General features: G+C 42.3%; 1 protein-coding gene across 1 annotated transcript in view; it reads right to left on the reverse strand.

Moving 5' to 3' along the window:
• Positions 1-2251: 2251 nt before the first annotated feature.
• The window catches only part of EPC2 (enhancer of polycomb homolog 2), a 39011-nt gene continuing 18622 nt past the window's right edge, over positions 2252-22640 (reverse strand). Inside the window, exons 3-14 of the mRNA XM_027656189.1 lie at positions 20331-20476; positions 18082-18288; positions 17365-17513; positions 16972-17104; positions 15881-16069; positions 15545-15634; positions 14007-14152; positions 13570-13913; positions 8380-8516; positions 6509-6668; positions 5126-5459; positions 2252-3619 (exon numbers count right to left, since the gene is read on the reverse strand). Coding sequence (XP_027511990.1) covers positions 3547-3619; positions 5126-5459; positions 6509-6668; positions 8380-8516; positions 13570-13913; positions 14007-14152; positions 15545-15634; positions 15881-16069; positions 16972-17104; positions 17365-17513; positions 18082-18288; positions 20331-20476 — 2108 coding nt within the window. The 3' untranslated portion in view covers positions 2252-3546. The remainder of the gene's footprint in view (positions 3620-5125; positions 5460-6508; positions 6669-8379; positions 8517-13569; positions 13914-14006; positions 14153-15544; positions 15635-15880; positions 16070-16971; positions 17105-17364; positions 17514-18081; positions 18289-20330; positions 20477-22640) is intronic.

Raw genomic sequence — 22640 nt, forward strand, 5'->3', positions numbered from 1 at the left:
TTGGAGCAACCTGGGCTGGTGGAAGGTGTCCCTGCCCATGGCAGGGGGTGGGAAAAGATGAATTTTAAAGTCCCTTCCAACCCAAACCATTCTGGGATTCAGTGATTCCCAAACAATCCATGTGACAGGCACAGGGAGAGGCTCTTGACACATCCACAGGGCTGGACAAAGCTGCTGAGGAGTGGCCACAGCCCAGGAAGGACTTCACTGTTACTCCCTTTCAGTTTTCAGGTTTCCTATTCCAGCTACATTACTTTTCCTTTTTTTCCTTTAAACTGTTATGTACTGGGTGACAATCCAGACTGATTAAATGGGGTTAAATTGAACTTGCATGGGTGCTCTTCCTTAATTTTATGAGATTTACATCATTAAAAAATGCAAAGCACACGCAGATGCATTCAGAGATAAACTGGGTGCACTTTATGAAGGTTGTTCTCCACCTTTCTAAGAGTAAGTCTGAATCTTGCAAAACCTAAAAGTAGAACAAACATGGAAGTGAGATTTGAAACTGTTTCTCTGAAGTCAAACCCAGGAAGCCTGTTGGGATGACAACTGAACACACACCACAACTCCAGTCGGTCTGTAATTAAATTGATAAACCTAATCAGAAACAGAACCATCATTACCCAGTACCTGACACTTAAGGGAAAATGTGCACATGAACATGGACTCCAGTATAAACTGCTGTAGATAAACTAAGTAAGAATTAACAATCTTACCTGAATGACATTCAAATGACAGAACAAAAATCACTATTCAAATCCTCTTGAAATAGGAATTAAAAATAAGTGTTATCCTCAACACACACAGTAAAACAGCACAAAACCAACTCAGTGGCATTCCCTGCTGTTTAGTGGGATCAGGACAAAGCAGACTTTCTAGCCATACTCCCTTTCTTTTCTCTTTTTCTTCATAATCCATATTCACTCCCCTTCTCTTGCACTTGAGGCACACAGTTAACTGCCAGAAATTCTAAGGATGACAATTCCAGTTCTGCTTTACTAATCCTTTAAATGAACCCCATTCCACAGCTGGCACTTACCATCAGAGCCTTGGGAGCTCGTGGGATCCTTCTCTCCACCTCCCATTTTCTCAGAATCCATTAAAAGTTCGAAGCTCCAGCTAAAGGTTTTTTAAAGCAATTAGATGAGGATTAGACTACCCCAAGTCAGAGAAAGGCAGCAATCTGAGACATCTTCAGTCCAATTTTCCCTGAAAATGATCCATGTCTGTAGTGAAAGAGTCCACAGCTTTCAATCTGCAGAAGAAATTACTTCCCATTTTCATTAAGCCTCCAAAGGGTTTTGGGGATGGTGTGAAGCAAGGTTATTTCTATATAATCGAGGAGAATAACTTATTTCTTTTTCAGGCTTAGATTTTTCAGTAATTCTTTCAGAGAAAAGTCATTTATACTTTAGACCACGTGGGTCAGTCATTCCCAGGAATGAGCCCAGCTCTGCAGGAAGGCTCAGACACACCTGGAAAGATCACAGAGCAGTTTTTTAGGGAAAGCCCAGAGCAGTGAATAAACATCTTTGCACAGGTGCCCCCCTTGTGCTGACACCCCAAAATGCTGCCACCACACCTCACCTGACCAAGGCAGGTCGTGGGTCCTTCTGACTGCTCTCAACAGGTTTAATCTGTTCTCACCTCTCCCTGGAGACATCAGACTGAATAAAAAGTAAAGGTTCAGTGAAGCAAAAAACAGTTAATTTTAGACATCTGAGTTTCTGACGAGCTCCTGGTATTTAAAGCTCTGCAAAGTGTTTTCAGCTGCCAGAAATTGAACTTCCACAACGCAAGACAAAGCAGGCTGAAACACAACTTGGGTTAAAAATAGCTCTTTATATGCAGCTGAGAAGAAAAACACACTGACTGCATGACATCAAGGCAAAGCATATCTTGAGTTTCTCAGGAGGGTGGGTCTGGACTAGACAACCTCAAAGATTCTGTGATTTGTAAGAAATATCAGACACATTATCCAAATGTGGAGAATCCAACAGCCAAACGATTCACCCCAAGTTCCTCTGGAAGAAGAAGAAACTCTCATTCACTCCATTCCCAGGTCTCAGATCCCAACCTCCAGCCCCATCCCTCCCCTACCACAGACACAGGGAATAACCTGGAACCTCCTGGAAACCAGAGCATAGGCAGTGCTGCAAACCACACCGAGAGCCCCTTTAACAACCCCCTAAAACCTTCCAGGTGTCACTGCTTGCACCCTGTGAAAGAACCACATGTGCACCATGGCCAGGTTTTGATATGTATTTTTTATTTCCCTGCAGTTTTCACTTATCAAGAACAAGTAACAGGGAAAGTTGTCTGAACTAGTGCATAAACAAACATTCGGAAACACCACTACACGTATCTAATGTACAAGAACCGTATAAAAAAAGTCACTAAAACACTACACTACGAAGGTGTCCAACGCTTACAGTCAGACTTTTTCCAACCCGTTACTTGCCTTGTAGCCACAGGAAAACTCTCCAAAATTGAAAAGACAATCTTGCCACGACCCTCCCCCTCCCCTTTCCCTTCCCCCTCCCCTCCCCGCCCCGCCCACCACCTGGGATGGCTCGATATCTAGACATCCAATAATGAAATTATTGCAATGATATATAATGCAATACATACCTGGTAAAATATCCTTTAATGTGGGGTGTGGTACAGTTGGAAAGCCGGTTAAAATACGCAGAGTCTTCGGATAAAATGTCATCAAGGTGAAAATTTTGCTCAGATCTGCACAGTTTCACGTGTGCCAGATGCATAATTTTCCTACTCAGTTCTCTGTGGTTTGTTTTTTTTTTTTCCTCTCTCTCTCTCCCTCTCTCTCTCTCTCTCCTGTGTAATTATTTTTTATAAACTGGTATTATAAATAGAAATATACATTCAAAATATATGGAAAAGTGAGTTACTACATTAAATTTGCATGTATCGATCCATCCCTTTCCCCTGCACAGTAATAGAAAATACTATTTTGCCTTGAACTTCATATTTGACAGTGAAATGCCACTAAAGTATTTACCAAAAAGTCCATCTAGTCAAATTGTGAAACAAAATGAACCAAGTGAAAACTTTACATTTCCTTTAGAAAAAAATTACAAGAATTTTGTTTCCTAGCTATGAATCTTTAACTTTTTTTTTTTAGACACAAAGTTGCATTTATTTGTACAAGATACAAAATGTAAACATGGCAAAATAAATAGTTTAAACAAGTGATGCAGGATCCCATGTCATGCTCATGATCCCATTAAAGAATTATTTTTTTAATCCATTCAGTTGCAAATTCAAGTGCAAAAGCATGATGATGAATATCTACTATTCAAGTAACAGAAATAATATTGATGATACAAATAAACTATTTTACAAGGTAGTGATTTTCCCAAATTTTACAAAATTTACATTATATATCGACTTAATACACGATATAATTCGAGTCCATTTAGGTCTGTCTGAGTTCTCTGTGATCCACAGAGTGCTGTGTTTTGCATTCAGGTGGAATTAAATGACCACACCAGGGGCACAGGTGGAGACACTGGGGGGAGGTTATGTCACTTCCATGGCTACTGTGGTCTCTGCTATGCCGTTCAAGCCCAGGCGTTCTGGCTCGTGGTTCTCCCTGCAAGGCAACACAATTCCAGGGTTACAGCCAGAAAATCAGGATTCCCTCAGTTTGAATCATTTCTTTCCTCTGTTCTGTGTTTCTCCCTGGAGCAGGGAGAAGCCTTAACACACACACACACACACACACTGCAAAGGTGATTTAAAAGGAAATAGTGGCTTTCAACACAACTGCTGTTACTGCACTGACAGTGCACCCCTTCTACAAGATCAGTGTATTTAATTGTCAACTACTTATCCTAAATGATGGATAAGAGCACTAAATAGCACTAAAAAGGAAGGAACAAAGTCAAGATACACCAGGATAACTCAGCATCAGTTTTTCTGTCAGTGAACGAAGTGTTGTAATTCCCCTCGAGTGCAAGAAATCTTAAATTTTTTCTAATCATTTACTAATATCCATTTTTTCCTTTTCCAGTTCATAGACAAATGTAGCTTTGTTTCTTTAAATAGCAGAGACTTAAAACAAACCCCAAGTATTGCCATTTTCAGACAACTTGGCCAACTGCAAGCTCCTGCCACTGCTGTGAAACATCTTCTGAGTATCCTAAAATAACAGTGCTGCTGTTCAATGAGAATAAACAGCTCTTGAAGGTCTTTTTCAACCTAAACAATTCTATGATTCTGTCATTTTATCTATCTGTGTAAGGTGCAGTTTTCTGGTGTGTATGTTACATAAATAGATAACACACATATCCATACATTTATATAAAAAAGGTATGTGCCAGCCTGTATCTTACAAAATGGGTTCCCAAAGTTATGGAGAGAACGTGTGCAGAGTTTGACAGAATCTACATGGAAGTGCTGCATGAGAAGGCACAAATTAAAATGGCTAAAACTGCCATTAAAATGGCCATTTCAGACACTTACTAAAGTCAACCAAAATTACTGGTGCCTAAAACCAGTGCAAATTATTTGGGGGGTTAATCTGCCAAATGAGCTCTTGTTGGTTTGGCCATGCTGGAGGTGCTGAGGGTGTTCTGGGAAGTCTCTTAGGGGGGGAAACAATGTTCTCTAGTGCAGAGTTGGGCATGGAGAGAACACAAACTCAAGCTGCACCAGGGGCAGTTCAGGTGGCACATCAGGAGGAATTTCTTCATGGAAAGGGTTGTCAGGCACTGGAACCCAGGGAGGTTTGGAGTCCCCATCCCTGAAGGTGCCCAAGAAAGGACTGGCTGTGGCACTCAGTGCTCTGGGCTGGGTGGCAAGGGGGGGGATCAAGCACAGGGTGGATCCATGGGCTGGAAGAGAGGACACAGCCTCAAAGCTGCACCAGGGGAAGTTCAGGTTGCACAGCAGGAGCAATTTCTCCATGGAAAGGGTTGTCAAGCACTGAAACTGCCCAGGGAGGTGGTGAAATCACCATCCCTGGAGGTGTCCAAGGAACGACAGGACATGGCAGAGGGTGGACCGGGAGGCCTTCCCCAACCTCAACGCCTCAGCGATTCCACGTGACTCAAGCAGCGCGACCGCGGCAGACCCTCCCCGTGTGCCCCCTGCTCACCTTGCTATACTGCTGATGGCACTGCTGGGGGTCACCTTTGGCACTCTATCCATGCTGGCAGCGACTGTGGCGAGTTTTAAGGCGGTGGGGGACGGCGCCGACGTCCGCGTGTTGATGTGCACGTTGACGGGGGACACGACGCTGACGTTGTTGAGGTGCACCGTGCTGGGCAGGCACGAATTGTTCATGGGCACAGCCTGGGGGCTGCTCGTGCACAGCGCTGGGATTAAGTGGTTTGTGGTGCTGTGGCCAACTGTCCTTACCAGCTGCACGGTGGAGATCCCTGGGCTGGATGATAAAGCCATGTTGGTGGAGTACAAGGTTCTGGAGGTTCCTGTTACGACAGAAACGTTGTTCATTAAACCAGGTGATGCTGTGAGCTGTGTCTGTTCCCAGGATGGTGCAAGAATCCTTATTTCACAGTCTAGTCTTACAGCCCTCAAAGCACTGCCCTCTTGGATACAATCTCACAGAATTACACACAGATGTCTCTCTCTCCCCCTTTCCTGGAGCTGCTCCAGTATATTGATTTTATTCAGTCGTGTTTTTTCTCCCTCTATTCATTTCATATTATCATTAACCCAGCCTGGCAGAAGGTCTATAAAACTAATCACTTCATTAGCTGCTAAAACAACAAATTACTCTAAAAGCCTTTTCTTTGTGCTGGCAGCCCAGTGTCGAATCACATTTGCCTCTTGGCTACGTGGCCACGGCACCAGCACAACCAGGAGGAGGGGTGGGAGGAAGGCACTGAATGCCAATGCCTAGACTTCTGCCTGAATTTGGGAAGAATCCTAAATGCAGTGAAACCCAAAACTTACAGTGAAGTCAAAAGAATTACCGGTAGCAGCTGGTTAGTGTGTTTTTGGCTGAATATTTGAGATAATGACCAAATAATTTATCAACTTGGCCGTTTCCTTCTCAAAGTGCTTCATGTTTAAGCAACTGATTTATTTTTTCATTACACATTCACACTGGTTTTAAGGTGCTGTCACACTTTTGATGGTAACAGATTATCAAAAGGTAAACCAAAGGAAACATAAACAATGCTCCCCCAATGTAAAAGAGCATTTGGTAGCTTTATATCCATATTAACAACAGATGTTGGACCAGGCTCTCAGGACTGGGGGGATTCTTGGGGCAGTCCTGTGCAGGGCAAGGAGTTGGACTTGGATGATCTTTGTGAGTCCCTCCCAGCTCAGGATATTCTGTGATTCTGTGGCACATGTCATTGCCCAAGAGTATTTTAGAGGACGTTATTTAAAACTATCACAATTAATATATTAGATTTTTTATTTATTAAATCAGAAATAAGATCAGTTGGTAAGTAAAAACAGCTGACATTCTTGGCTCATACTAGACAGGAGTTTTAAGCATCATCACCTGAAGGTTGGACAACACCATTGATATTGTTGTGGCTGGTGTTGGGTTCCTTGGTGCCCTCACTGCGGCCGGGGGCAGGAGCACTGACCACTGCAGAGGCAGCAAAGTGGGCACTGGCTGAATCCAGGGTTTTGGACATACAGTCAGAGGTGCTGGAGCCCTGGGAGGAAAAAAAAGAGGGGGAAAAAAGTGGTTTTCATAATTACCTAAGTACAAAATGATACAGTGTTTGGATTGCTCCAGTGCACAAGTACCACCACGAAAATACAAACTTGTTCTACATGTAACCTACTGCACTGAAACATGGAATATTTCTGTGTCACAAGACTGATGGGGAGCTGAACATCAGTGTCCAAAGGAGTGTTGGGCAAGTCCTGCCCAATCCAGCCACTCAGTGGCAAGGGCAGTTCTCAGCACAACAGAGCACTCTTGTCATGTGCTGTTCAGCCTGGAGGAGAGAAGGTTCTGGGGAGACCTGAGAGCCCCTTGCAGGGCATAAAGGGGCTCCAGGAGAGCTGGAGAGGGACTGGGGACAAGGGATGGAAGGACAGGACACAGGGAATGGCTTCCCACTGCCAGAGGGCAGGGTTAGATGGGATATTGGGAAGGAATTGTTGGCTGGGAGGGTGGGGAGGCACTGGCCCAGGTTGCCCAGAGAAGCTGTGGCTGCCCCTGGATCCCTGGAAGTGTCCAAGGCCAGGCTGGATGGGGATTGGAGCAACCTGGGCTGGTGGAAGGTGTCCCTGCCTGTGGCAGGGGGTGAAAAGAGATAATCTTTGAGGTCTCTTCCAACCCAAACCATTCTGGGATCCCATGGAAGTTTTTGAGAAGTTTCCTTTAAGATGAAGACTATGCCTTAAGCTTCTCAAGTCTCCTTTCTCTCCTGTCTCCAGGTAGGAAACACTCTGCAAGTGCAAACCTAAGGGATGTTCAGTATTTCTGGTCCATCCACTCTCATGGAGTGATTTTGTACCACAGCAGTTTGTGCCCTGCTCATTCTGGAATCACAAATTATCCATCAGCCCAGTTTCTCTGAAACAACACTAAGTACTGGAAAGCCTTACCATTCTTACTGGAAAGAAGGTTAATTCTGCAATTGCAATTTATATTAACTTAAGAAATGACTTTGCACAGAAGCTTAGAGTGTTTTAAAGATCCAAAATTCATTCCTTTTGTTTAAATATTCTGGCATCATCTCTTTACACTTAAAAAATGTCCTCTGCCAACACAGAATCCCTGATTAACTGAAGTAGAAAACACTGAGGGGAAGGAACAAACAGCACAAGCAATTAAGATATTAAATGCTCAAAGAAAAAGTAATAGACAACAGCAACAGTTTTTCTATTTTTTTGGTAAGGAAGTAACAGAGAACTAAGCACACCTGAAAATCTTTCCTCCCTTGCAAGGTATTACAGAGGAAAAATGGGATTCTTTTAGAAGACAGAATATGCAAATATGCAAAGCTCTGTTTTTCCTCTCCGAGGTACCAATTTGGAGGACTCACTGAACATCTGCTCATAATAGAACCTTACCATAATAGAACATTACCTCATCAGGTAATTTTATTAAAGGAGTCTCTTCAGAGCTGTTACACAAAGGGAGGTAAACCCAGTGAAAGTAGTAAGACTTAAAAGCACACTGGTGTTTCTACACTTGGGGATGCAGGGAACACATGAAACCATGAAGTCTCAACTTCTAAAATGCAACCATGAGATACAACTTATTAAAAAAATACAACCTGACTAAAAATATTCAGCGTTCACTCTAAAACATAATACCCTTACTGGGCTGTTACATTTAGCTTGCACAAGAGATGAACACAGTAAGCAAACAGGAATTAGCAGCATGTGAGGACATTTTGGGAGCAGTACCTGTGCTTTTGGATGTGCCTGCTGGGAGGAATGCTGGGACTGCTGTTTCTGCTGCAGCTGAGCCAGCTGTTGCCTCTGCATTTGCACCAACTGCTGTTGGTGTGTCTGGAACTGCTCCTCTGTGATACCCCCTGTTACTACAGGAAAGAAAGGGGAGCAGAGTTACACAGCCCTGCACAAAGCAAACACATCTGAAAGGCAGCAGTGCAGCTATTTTGGACAACAAGTGCTCAAAGACAACATACATTGTGTCAGATGCTTCCAAAGATCTCCCTACATTCTTATGTAAAGGCGAGGTCAAGCTACGTCTGTTTGTTTGTTTGTTGTGTTCCTACAGTGAGTCAATTTAGAACAAAAGAACTCAGGAGCTTTTGTTGCTTTTAAGCAGTTTTTATCTTTGGTGGTTTTCTCTCCAGTTGCTTTAGGCAAAAGCTTAGAGAAAATATTTTCCTGCCTTTCAGAAAACAAGCACTGGCCTAAAAATCAGGGTTGAGGATGAAGTATCCTGGGCTGAGCTGGGCATCTGCTCTCCCAGGGAGCACTGGAGTTTATTCCTGTCCAAATTCCTCTCCTACAGTCCCTTACTGTCCCTCTGTCTGACACCAGAGTGCACTTGCAGGGAAACACAAGCCTGGCACTGGAGAACACCAAAATTCTGAGATTTAAACAGCCTGTGCAGTTCTAGACCAGCCCTCACCTGACAGGACTATTCACCTATCTGGCAATTCCAGTCTGACCTTCCTCTTTCCCACCTTTCCTGAAGGATCTGCTCCTGTTTCACCTGAACAGGATTTTCTCTGCCAATGACTTTTTGAAATGGAGTAAGAGTTTAGGAGTGACATAAGTTAGTTCTCATGAAAAGCAGGTTAATGCCACCCCAGTAAGTCTCATGCTCCCAACACGTGAAGGGAATGAAGTTGGAAAAGCTGTTTTTAACATTCTCTCCCTAAGAACTGCAGACTTGGTAGACTGAAAATACTGCCAAGTGTTTCATGTTGAAACCTGAGTTTTGTGCAGGTGATGCCAACCTAAGAACTGAGGTCTCTCAGGAAGAAGTAAAGAGAGAATTCACTTCTCAGAGATTCCCATGAATACATTTCAATAGTTTATCCTGAACCCTGTTTTTCCAAGACTGAAGTTGCCCTGCACTCAAACACCTGGATTCTGCAATATCCTCTTATCAAGAGACACTGGGTTAACATGAAAATATGGAGTGATGCACCTTTCAGGGTCTGGCTCTATCAATTACTACTTTTAGTATTTGCAGCTGTCCTGAAATTCCATTCAGAAAAAGTATCAAGAGTGTGACTGCTGAGAAATTGGTACTGAAACTTCTCCTCTACTGCTACATTATTAAACCAGCTCTCAACCATGTTACTTAGAGAGACCCAGAGTTACTCCTCTTGGACTGCAGCGATATTATAAATTCCAACCTAATGTAACCCCAAATTTATTTTGCATTTAGCTTTACTTTGTTCCTCCTGCAGGTTCTTACCTATGACTACAAGCATTTAACTCAAAGTTCAGTCAGCTCACCCTGCTAAGTTCCCTTACCCCAGTCACCCAAATGTGGCATTACTGAAGGCAACAGGGCCAAGAACAGCATTATGGAATATTACATATATATATATATATATATTTCTATTTTAAAGCTCTGAGGTAACAAATTCCAGATGATGCCTTTTGTTTTTTTAAAAAAAACTCGTTTCAGAACAAGGTTATATTCTATGTTTATAATCTCCCTTCCTTCCCAGTTTGACAGAGGCCATGAAGTCATTAAACACTCCACTCCAAGGTGCAGGGGAGGTGACTCCAGCCATGCAATAATCCCTTACTCTGCCTTTACATGTTTGGAATTTTGCTCCCTCCCCCAGGTATTTCCTCAGTGGTCACACTGAACTCAGCTGTTCCCCTTGTTAGAAACCAGCAGATGTTCATTAGCACATTTAAGATCGTTTGGCTTCTGCCAAATCAAACAACTAGAGGGTCCTAGAGAGAAAAAAAAAGCAAACTTTTCCCCTGTCCCAAGGCAGCTTTTAAGGTCAGAGTGAAGTGCAAGGGCTCTGCTGAGCATCTATTTTACCACAGGATGGAAATACTGCACCACCACAGGGTAAAAAAAAAAAAAGGCACTGGCAAATTAAGTCTTCCTCCTTGACAGCTTTGGGTTGTATTTTTATGTCACTTCTCTTAGGATTTGAAGCCTTTAATCAAAGATCATCTTACAGGCTGCCCCGAAAGTGGCATTTTATTAATTACTTCTACGTGGTGTTTAATGCTGGGGGAAAAAAAAAAACCTCTAAAAGGTAAAAGTTTGTTCCATAAGCAAAATCCTTCAGCTGGGAAGAGCTGTCCTCTGTATCCAGGGACGTGGTTTTCCCACTTGCAGTTCTTTATGACATGAGTAAGAGTTAATTAGCTCAAAGAATTGGTTTTTTATTCATGCACTGATCAGGCACTTGGAAGAAAAGACTGGTCACACATTTTTAATATTAGTCTCTGTTTCTACAGTGCACTGGAGGAAATACCAGAGGAAGAGCTGCTTAATTAATACAGGGAAAAATAAAATGCAGAGGTGATTTTAAATATTCTTGTGCAGCAAAAACCAAAGCAACTCTTAAGTCTTCTCTAAAATAAAAACATTATAAAAAATAAAATAAAAGTAATCAGTTTTAGTACTGCCACTGTTTCCTCTGGAGGCAGCTTTATGCTCACAGGTAAATGTGCTATAAAATCAACTGATTTCAGCAAAGAGAATGACTTCAATAAATGCAGTGACAGTACTGTGCTCATTTAATGCACAGCCAGACTCTGAGCAGCCCTTTTCAAATTTATTCACTATTTACTAGTGAGAAAATCCAACACTGTGCCTCTTGCTGGTTCAGTCATTTGGGGAACAATTCTCTTGTCTGCTGTGTCTGATCCTGCACCAGAATTACAGGATCTGGTTTGTAACTTAAATCTGGGATGAAAAAGGTCTTCCACAGCCATAAATTTCCCTGCATAATGTACTTCAGCTGCTGAGGGACCTCTGTTCTCAACGTATTCCCCAATGATTTTTAAAATTAAAACACAAGTTTATTATACTATTCCTGCCCAAAGTGGCTCAGACTCCTCAGATTTTGGCTTTAGGCATTTTTGAGCTGTTTCTCTGCAGCCTCTCCCACCCTTGCAATGTGCATTTCTCCATCCTTTCCTTTAGTTCTCTTTCCCAAGCAGTGCCAATCCTGCAGCACACAAGGGCTGGTCCATATGAGTGTATCACTGATATCTGATTTTGATCAATCTGGATATTGATATTCTTGTTGATGGGCAGGACCTGACTCAGGAAGGGCTGATGGTTTATTCTTTATTATTATCCACAGATCCCTACAAAACACAGGGCTCCTCTTTCCCTGCAGATAACACTGCTCTCATTTTGGTTTTAATCATCATGTGCCATCTTCCCAGCTACAGGAATTCTCCCCCACTGCTGCAATCCTACAGCCAGTTATGGGATTTCACACATCTCTTCAACCTTTTTCCTTCACAGATCAGCTTCCATCCCAAAACCTTCTCCTCATTTTTTGGGCAGACTCCACCCAGAGCAGAATTCAAAGTGTTGCATCCAGCTAATCCTTCAGTAGTTGACTGATATTTATTATATTATCACAAAAAAAAACCCTCAGAAAAAAAATTAATCAGCTTAACCTGGATCTTTCTAAGCACCTTCCCATACTTTGGTGCTGTCCCACTTTATTCCTGCAAACAGGAATCTTGCAGCATTGCTCATTCTTGTTACATAAGGAGCTACCAGCTAAACCCTTGTTGTTCCTTGCAGTCCATGTTTCACAACCTAAACTCTTTTTATTTTCTGCACTTGCTTTAACCAGACATCTCTTGGTGCTTAATAATCCCATCACACACAACTGCCTCCTTCTGCTACAGGTGGAATTCTCCAGCCCTTTGTGTTCTTTCAAAAAGAATAATCACATCAAATAAAGCCATAGCACATTATATGTGTTCTTTCCATGCAGCAGAAATATTCCTGTGCAAATCTTTTCATGGGAGAGAACAACATGAAGGTTACAAGGACTAACCTGAAAAGACTTATAAAAGTATCAGGCTGGAATAAATATTCTCTGCTTAGGTTTCAATTTGCACACAGGAATTCTAGAGGTAGGTTATTGATGATTAAAAACCCATTCCTGCAACTGAGTGTGAAAGAGGATGGACCATTCCACAACCACAGGGAGTTAATTACAGAATTCAGAGTCAGCCTATTATATTGTTTAATTATCCTGGTTTACAACACCTAATTCTGAATATGATCAGAGCAGGGAAGTACTCAGGTGCTTGCTGATGCTTGGTAGGAGATCTCTTTTGGCTTATCTCCAGTTGTTCAGCTTTTTAAAGAATCATCTGATTATGAGTCTTTTATGATTATAAAGAAGCGACAGTGTTAAAACTTGAGCAATTACAGCTCTAGCATATAGAGCAAGTGATGCAAAGGCTATTTAATTTAAGCTTAAAAAAATTTTTTCCTTTGGAAACTTTTATTCCAGCTTCAGTGCTGCCATACCCAGATCACCAACAACGGGTCTACAAGCAATTGCAAATGTTACGTGTATTTTATATTCTTGTGAAGACACAATGAGAAACTTTTTTATCATCTTTTTTTTAACATGAGAATGTGTCTTGCTCTTCTGGAGCTGCCAGGTCATAAAGTCTGCATTGGCTGGGAGAGCTGGACATGACATTTAAAGGAAAAGACAATTTCCCAAACTTAATCAGTGGCTGATGATTAGCTGAAAATCAGAGAAGGTCCATCCCTGGACGCTTCCAGTGTCAACATTTGTGCTGTTTTCAGACCAAGGGCTTTTCTTTAGCACTCATAAAGAAAATTCTTCTGTCTTTAAACGCAGTCAGACCAATTAGAGCCATGAAAACTCAATTACACTTCAGCAATTCTTGACACAAGAATTGTGTCCCTCTGAATAATGTGTTTGAATCCAGCACTTCTACTGGAACTGATGAAATAAAAGCAGGAGGAAGAGGGAAATCTCTGTATGTTCCAAGAAACACAAAATAATTAGTTATTTTAATCTGTGGTTTAGATACACACCGGTGCCCACGTTATCAGTCCAGTCACACATAAAACCACCAAAATTCAGTATTTTAAGCTCCAGAAGAATTCAAATCCTTGCCTACCTGATATGCCATTCTTGCTGGTGTTCAGTAAAGCTACAGATGCTGCAGAGACTCTTTTGTTATTCACAGTCTGCCCTGGTTTCCTTGAGGTACATTCTTCGCTATCGCTGTCCTGGAGATTGAGTAGCCTGGGCTGGAAACACTGCAGTCGACATGATCTGATATTGCTTAGGATTTCAGGAAGGGACAGTCTGTTTTCACAAGGTTTATTGGAAGCATTGGTCCGTGAGAAATTAGAAGAAAAGTCTAAAGTCTGGGAAGAGCTTGAAAAACTGTTCAGCATTTCCGGGTCAATCTGCCTCAGGACAGGATCGTGCTCTGTGGATATTCGGTCCATTATAACCCTGAGGGAAGAGGATTGAGAAAAACCATCAGTTTGACAGTCTCTTTTTAACACTCTGAAGGGGCACGAAGAGTTAAAAGCAACACAGCTGTACCTTCCACCCCTGCCAATCCGCCTCCTTGCAAATCCTATGCACCTCCTTGGAATTGTCAGGGTTGTAAGGCAATGCCTGAACCTCAGTTTGTCCAACTCGGCCAATTCGGGGTTTTCGGACGAAGAATTAGTTTGGTCCAAACGAGGCTGCAAAGAAAAAAAAAAACAGAAAAGGCAATTTTACACTCACTCAGAGAGTGTGGTTTGATTGGGGCACTCCTGGTTGAAGATGCCCACGGAATTATCACTTGATTAATATGCTCAGATCATAAGATTTCTTTTTAAAAATCATGAATTCATTAAGCCTTCACCGGCCATAAAATTGGACACCACAAACAAAATACAGAAAGAGCCCAAATTAATTCATTCTGCCAAGCAGCACATAAACCCATCCCACTGGCCCAGCACCTCCAGTGTGACACTGGTTCCTTTGGGAATTCAGCACAGGATGTAAAACACAGGGAGGGTGGGGAGGCCCTGGCCTGGGTTGCCCAGAGAAGCTGTGGCTGCCCCAGGATCCCTGAAAGTGTCCAAGGCCAGGTTGGATGGGGCTTGGAGCAACCTGGGCTGGTGGAAGGTGTCCCTGCCCATGGCAGGGGGTGGAACAAGATGAGTTTTAGTGTCCCTTCCAGCCCAAACCATTGTGGGATTCTCTGATTCCACCTTTACAAGCAGAAATGCTCTGTGCTGTCTCAAATGACAGGTTAATAATACTCATTATCAATTTCTGTGATCAGCTTAAATGCAGGGCTGTAGAGTCAATCAATTTATGTTGAGTGAACCCAAACTCAAATGGCTTTGGTAGTTTAAAAGGACAAACTACCTAAAAACCCTAACATTTAGGCTGTTAAATAACCTGCTTCTAACAGCAGTGGAAAACTAACAGAAAAGAATGAAAATACAAGTTTTCAGTCAACTCCTTTTGCTACAGGAGTTAAGGCCATGGGAAAAGAGAAAGCAGGATAAATTCTAAGCAAGAGGGAAGCTCCAGCTGACTCTCTGGAACCAGAAGGAAGCTGACCCTCTGGAAGCAGAAATGAAGATGTTCTTGCAATTGTAACCTCATGGTTTTCAACATATTTACAGTTTGCACTGATTTCAAAACAAAATTTTGACTTAAATATGGCAAATATCTGCAACAGATGAAACCCCTCTGCTAACACTGGCAGACTCAATGTCCTAGCAGGATCCCTCAGCAGGTCTCAGAACTGGGACAACTGGGATCTAACTCTAATGAGCTCTATGAGCTGGGGAGAAAGGATGTGCTAAGGGAAGTGAGGAGACAAAAAAAACATCTTCTCCCTTCTTAGCAGTGGCTGAACTGGTGTGCAGGAAACATGTTATATCACCTTCAGGTAACCACAGAGTAATAGTACAGTGAGAGTCAAAGACTGAAAACTGTCTCTGGATTCATCAAAGTTTTGGCGGTGAGAGTGAGAACAGAAGACTTGAGACAAGAACACTGTGCCAGCCCAAATTTAAGAAAAACCCCACCACCATAACCAAACCACCACCCTAAATCCAACAGCATGGCCTTACAGCATAATACTGGCATCCTGCTCTCCTCCTGAAAGCACAAGGGCCGTCGGGATCGTTCTCTTCTTCTGCTTCTGACACTGGTGAGGGTACCTGGACCAGAAACAATGTCATTCTCCCCACTGCCACATTCACACAATTTATTTTATACAAGTTTGTATCTATGTAACACAGACTGCCACATTTATATTTTAAATGCAGCTTCTCAAAGCATAACTTGGAAGAAAAAAATCATAGTTTATACAGGGATCTTTTAAATATAGCCAGAGTGGCAAAATTACAGGTAACTAAAACCTCTGCTGTGAGTACACTGAGATTTTGCAGCAGGGTGTTTGTTACCTGTGGGAACTCATCTTCATCTGAGCTGTGGAAGTCGTACTGTTTGATGTCACTCTTGCTGAGCACAGGCAGGGGCTCAGCTGAGGGCTGAGGAGTCACCACACACTCCAGCTTAGGCTTCTTCAGGTACTTCTTCTTCTGACGGACAACATCGGACACCTCCTCCTTCAGGGAGGAGTGATGAGGATGCTGGGGGGGAAGGGGGGAAAACAATGTGTGTGAAATAAATTAGGCATGAGAAGAGGAAAGGTTAATTACCAAGACATGGCTGCTTATCTCCCTAAGCAGACATCTGAGACACGTCGTGCAAAATTTATTCAAAACGAGAAAAAACAGAACTTAAACCTCTGATTGTTTATTAATAAATAGCTGTAAAGACAAACTGAAGGCTCTCAAGCCATAAGACAGATTAAGAGGCTCCTTGCTTTGCAGTACAGTCAGTATATTGTAATTGGAATTCCTATTGCAGTTATTTTCTGACATCTCATTTTTCTACAGCGCTTTCCGTTTTTTGAACTGCTCAGATATGTTCAAAAGAAACCATCTAATTTGCTTCGTGTTTAAACTTTTGTACAGATGTGATGGTATTTGGTTTGGCTGTTTAAGATGTTTCTAACACAAACCCTCCGTGGTGAGCAACTCCCATCGATATTAAACTGCTCCCCTGAACACAAATGTTATTAAACTTCAAAGCTTTCCTTTAAAAAAAGATTATTTCACTTGGAAAACTCTCACTTTGAAGGAGAAGCCGGTGCGGTTTAGGTTTATTCCAAATTACCACTTATCAATAACTGACTGAAAGTAACTCCAGAGAAGGAGCTCAGCTTCAGAGCCAGAGGAGAAGCAGAAGGAATGGCAGAATTCCTGGAGAAGCAGCCGGGGTTTGTCTGGAATTCCAGCACCACTAGGTGTCGCGGGTGCTAAATACAAACTTCCCCGGGCCTTGAGCTCTCAGCCTACACCTCCAAGCACCTTGGAACTGCCAATATTTCAGGCTATTGCCTCAAAACCACATCTGAACTCCGACCTGGCCACATCCAAAGGAATGATGAACTCGATAACAAAAGATTCCCAGTAGGAAATAACCCTACCTTCACTTTACATTCTTGGACTTTGTGATGGTTTCCATTGTGGAGAGACGATGGAGTTGTGCCCATCTCTTTTTCAGGTCTGTTGAGCTTCACTTCATTGAGGATTTCACCTCCATAATCACCCAAGTGGTACCTCGAAAAACAGGATTAAAACCATAATATTGCATCTCCACTGGGAAATGTCTGAAAGGCCAACAGTCTGCACAAACCCCTTTTGTTTCACCTTCTAAAGTTATATGTAAGTACATATTTAAGTGGTATACAAGCCTTCAGCCACGTGTGCAGAAGCCACACAGAAATAAATGACAAGAGATGCTTTCAAACCCATTCAATGAAATTTAAAACCTTGGTGTTATAGAAATAACCTCTTAGAGGTGTCACCTGCAATTTTACCTTTTCTCAACAACCTCTAACGTTAAATGCAACAGCTCCCGTTTTGTCTTCTCTCTCCTCTTAATCATCTCCAGAATGGTTATGGCTCTGCTGAACTCCCTCCTCAACTTCAACATCTTCTCATAAGAAGCTTCATCGTTCTTTCGGTTCTGTCCAGAGATCAGACACATTTTAAGTCAAGCCCAAAGCCCACGAGGCTTAAACTGCACAAATAAAGTTATGTAAATGCTGCTACAAGTGAGGCTCGGGAGCACACTCCAAAGCAGCTTTTCCTAAAGCACATCCAACCTGCAAACAAAACCCCAACTTCTCAGCCCTTTCCCCCCCTGCTTTGTCTGCTAAGATCCCACATAAACCCAGTGGAAGTTTGGCAGAACAAGGAATTCACGGCTTGGCTCCCGAAACACTTTTCCCGCCTTGATTCCACGCAGAGTTGATGCAAAATGCTGAGTAATTTCAGACTTCCTGGTTCAAATCACTTCATGCTACAAAAAAATGAAACCTGAACTATTCACTCCACGGCAGGTGGAAGGTTGTTTCCCCTTTTTTTCCCCCCCAGAAAGGGAAGTTTGTAACCCAGCAAGTCCCACGACCGCTACAGACACCGCACTGAGTTTCAGCTCTCCAGCAAATGGACACAAACCATCCCCTGGACAGGCATCCAAACGATTCCCTATCCCTGCAGGATTCCAAGGGACAAATCCAAACCCAAGTCACCTTTCTGGTCTGCATCTTCTCAGTCCTCCTCCTGAAGGCCACGTAGGGGTCGTTGTTGGTGGAGCCGTCCCTCTTCTCCTGCTTGATCTGGGGGATGAGGGAAGGCCCCCGGCAGTTCTTCCTCTTCCTCACCCAGTAGTCATAGACAGCCTTGATCAGGTAGTCGTCCTCATTTAGCAGCAATTTGGCCTCCTGAAGTGTCACAAGCTACAGGAGAACACAGGAAAGGTGCAATTGGGATGGGGGTGCAGGGAAAGCCATCGTGCACTCACACCTCTTGGACATTTTTCTGAGTAAACTTCATTATTTTCTAGCACGAGAGGAAAAAAATATTCATGTACACTCAAGTACTTAAGCCACCAGCTGTTCTTCCTAAGTTACAGAGTTCCCAAATTTCCTGAGCCAGCATCATCACATCCTCCCTCCAATACTCCAGAACTTCATCCATCTTTCATGAAATCTGAAAACTACAAGCACAGGATATAAATAACTTACTACAGCTTGCAGATCATGATTTAGGAACTACTTTAATCTCACTAGTTTTTCTTAAAAAAAGTTGCTTGGTTAGCCATTATTAATGTTTAATGCAGTTTAATGCTGGTTCCCCTACAAGATAATTTATTTCTGAGAATATCCTCTTAAGTGAACTTATTTCTTAATTTTTTTTTCCCCCAAAAATGTTTATTTGGTGATGGAAAAGGATAATGACCATCCCTGTTTATGACAGCACAAAGTTGGTTCAGTTCTTGGGCAAGTTATTTCAGTAGGAGGCAGCTGTACACAGATAATTCAAAGATAACTTTTATTTTTATGTCCAGCTTTTTATATGGAAATCAGACTCAAAATAAATGCAAACCCATCACTGACTAACTAACATTAGTTTGACATGCTCATATCATTAAACCCATTCATTAAATAAAAAGAATGGTTGTTCCAGTATGACTTCCCCAGAATTTGAAAACTATCAACTGAACAACTTAAATTTGCACTTCTGCAACATGTCAAACTTAAATCTTAGAATAACCAGAAAAAAAAATAAATTTCAGAAATATAAAGATATCTTAAGTCCAACTATTATGTGTTAATTCCTGCCAGAGTAGAAGAAGACCTTGGCAATCTACAGGAGAATTAGAAAAACACTGAACTGCTTTTAAAAGAGAAAAATACTGCTTAAAAATAATTTCAGTTTTGAAACTGAAAAGCAGCAAGAGCTGCTTTTATCTACAGAGAAAATTCTATATTCTGGTAATATTTTAATTTTGAAAAGCACCTTTCAGTTCTTAAATTTAACTTTATTATTCCAGCAATGCAAGGGGAAAGCAGCATAAGGAGGATGAGTATCAAGTCTTGAGAAGTGATAACCAGAGTGGCTTGAACTGAAAGCCAAAACAGGGGTGTTCATATCAAAGCCCTAAGAGATCCAAGTACATGGTCAACAGGTATCATCTAAGCTATCCCCTAATTTTTTCCTTCACATCCCATTTTCTTAGCATAGTAAGAAATCTTTATCTTATTAAAGGTAAAGATTTACCTTGCTAAAGCTGCTCTAAGGTGTAAGAAAATGACATTTTGGCCTCTTGACACACAGCACTGAACTAAATCAGGCTGAGGAATCGAGGCAGAGCTGGGGAGAAATAACTCCACCTGTTTCAAACTTGCCTTTCAGAAACTGTTCCCTCAGCTGTAGATTTTGAGTAATATTTTGGGGTTTAAGAGAGATACTGCTCTCCTGGAACCCCTCAGGATCTGACCTAGACACTGGTGCCCTTCTGGGCAGCAGGAACTGCAAGGGCCCAACCTGAACAAGTGGTTGGTTCGCTCTCTGTGCTTTTGGAGTTTCTAAATCTTCCAAAATCACCCGCAGCCAACGTCCACAGACACAAGTGAAACGAAGAATTCAGATCTCATGTGTTTACAGCCACATCTGTTCACCCCCTGATCACCACGAGCTTCCTTCCACACCACCACGAGTCAAACAAATTGTGAGCTGCCCTCTCTAACATGCTGTGCTCAGGAATTAAAATTTAAAACCAACTCTCCCCAGCCAGCCCCCCTAAAAGCTCCCTCCCCACCTTTTGTTTTTCTAAATTACTAATATTGACAGTGTGACAATAAGACAGCAGTGGGATCTCTGTGCAGGTGCAGACTCCCACACGCTCATGCTGGGAGCAGGACACAAAACCAAACACCCACCCAGAACCCTCCCACCAGAATAACCAACAAAACTCAGTGGTTTCTTCCCACAATACCTGACTGGAACTGGCCTTTTCGAGCCTGTCAACCATTATTTCGAACTGCAGTGGCTTGATTTCCATCTTCCTGTTCAGCCTGTTCAGTAGGGTCTCATCCTCGGAGTCCATGTCGTAATCTGGCTGCTCATTGTCCAGATTAAAGGCTGAAATCAAAATACACACGGCAAGAATTGAAATGTTTGGGAAATCACAGCTCTAGAGACACAGAAATGTGCATCAAAATTGACTGGTAAAATTCCAGACTTGCACATCTCTGCCAGAACACTCCTTTCTTTAGGCTAAAAAGTTTGCCCATGTAACAAAGAGCACTCAGAAGTTGTCTCTCACTTCCAGTATGAAGGGAATTTAAGGAGTTTCATTTTAAATGGCTTGAAGGGGTGTCAGAAAAACCTTTGGTTTGAAAAATTACCAGAGGCAGAGAGACTTTAATTTATCTTTGCAAAACAAAGGCAAAGATGGTTCTTAATGCTGTTATAACACAACTCCTTTAGAATAAGATTATTGACGATTCAGATGATTTTCAATCAAATTCCAGACTTGGTTAAAAGCACTTGCACTGAAGTTCCAGTATCATTTCAGCTGCCCATTTTTAAGCTGTTCAACAAACCCAGAGCCTCAAAATATTTAACAGACTGAAGTCAGCTCTAGATGTAGGGCCTGACTATTCCTCCACTCTCCAAATATTGTTCCCAACTTTTCAGCAAAAAACTCATCTCTTTATTACAAACTGTGCTCATGATTTTCCATACTGGACAACGTTTAACATTCCTGGTCCTACTAAAAGCAGAAGGAAGTTACCATTCACATAACACAGCAGAAATGAAATTTTACAATAAATACAAATAAAGTGCATACAACAGTAAGAATTTTTAATAGGAAACATCAAGTGCACCTAATAAAACCTTGAGGAGGTGACAGCCCAGCTCCAACCCTCCCAATAATTCAATCAGCACGTTACAGTATCGACAACAGGGAATGTTTGTTCAAACATATTCTATTCTTATTAGACAAACAGCACTATCTTATCTTTATGCTTTGAACTCGTGGCTATACCAAAGTGCTGACTTCACAAAACCTCTGCTACTGAGCTGAACATTAAAACAAAAACCTGGAAGACCAGGAGCAAAAGAAAACCGCTAAAAAACATCTTTAAATCAAATGACAGGATTTTTCTCTCCCAGAGTCAGGTGATAAGCAGCATATTCTTCCCACACCTCAGCCCAGCCCAAGACCCCCATCTCTAACACAATGCAATAAATGAGCTAAACCTGTATTTATCTGTTTGGCTGTGCATGAAAACCCAGCCAGACAAAAAGCAGCTCCTCACCATCTTCAGCTCAACCTGGAACCTCAGAGGAGACACTGCCCAACTGTACCAACTCTGACATCACTTGGTCAGAGTGTTCTCTGGTTTAACACACACTGTAAGAGTTTATTTGAGAATAATCTAATAGTAACAGGCTGTAACTATGAATTAAGTAGAATTATTAATATTATTAATTCAATAATACGAGTTGCATGGCAAGCTTATTTAAGACACGGTCACTGGGCACCTGACCCAGAGCTCTGCAACAATTAACTGGATATTAGACTTAAACTGCAGCTCAGAACATCAGATCCCACCTCTCCAGTGGCAGGAATCAAAAACTCGGAGAGAAAACTGACCCAGATTTTTTTTTTTTAATTGTCAGTTCCGTAAAACAGCCCTAAAAACCATCAGCAGGCAGGATTATGCACTTGAGAGAAGAGGGATTGTTATGGTACCTGGGTGACTGCCACACCACCCTGCTCAGGGAGCTCAACAGCCAAACAGCACTGAGGTGCCTGCCAAAAATCACTGCTGGGCTCAACAAAACCAGTTTTTATGGATCATCTTCAGCTCCTGGGAGCTTTGCTCCAGGCTCTGCTGTGGGGTCCTTTTTAAATGTGGGCTGAGGACATCACTCCACCTGGTACTGGAGTTGCAAAGCTCCTCAGAGCCCTCCCAGGCAAGTCCAGAGCCTTGGCAGCTCACACTTCTCTCTCTGGGAATGAGGGCTGGTACCAACTTCCACTCTCCTACACTTTGTAATTCCACGACCTCTTAGAACACAAACTGCCACTTTCACCAGGAAGAAAACTGCAGAAGTTTTTGCTGCCTCAAAACCATCCCCACCCAGAGCCTACAAAACTCCTACAGCCCTCATGTGCACTGGGAAATCACATCCAAACAACTCTGCTCGAGGGAAGCAGCCGGAATTCTACAGACCCATTATCAAAATAATTCCCATTATGTTAGGAGAGCTCTCCTAAAACACAGCAGGTATC

Source organism: Corapipo altera, unplaced genomic scaffold (genome assembly GCF_003945725.1).
Source record: "Corapipo altera isolate COAL_440 unplaced genomic scaffold, ASM394572v1 68, whole genome shotgun sequence".
Lineage (NCBI taxonomy): Eukaryota > Metazoa > Chordata > Aves > Passeriformes > Pipridae > Corapipo > Corapipo altera.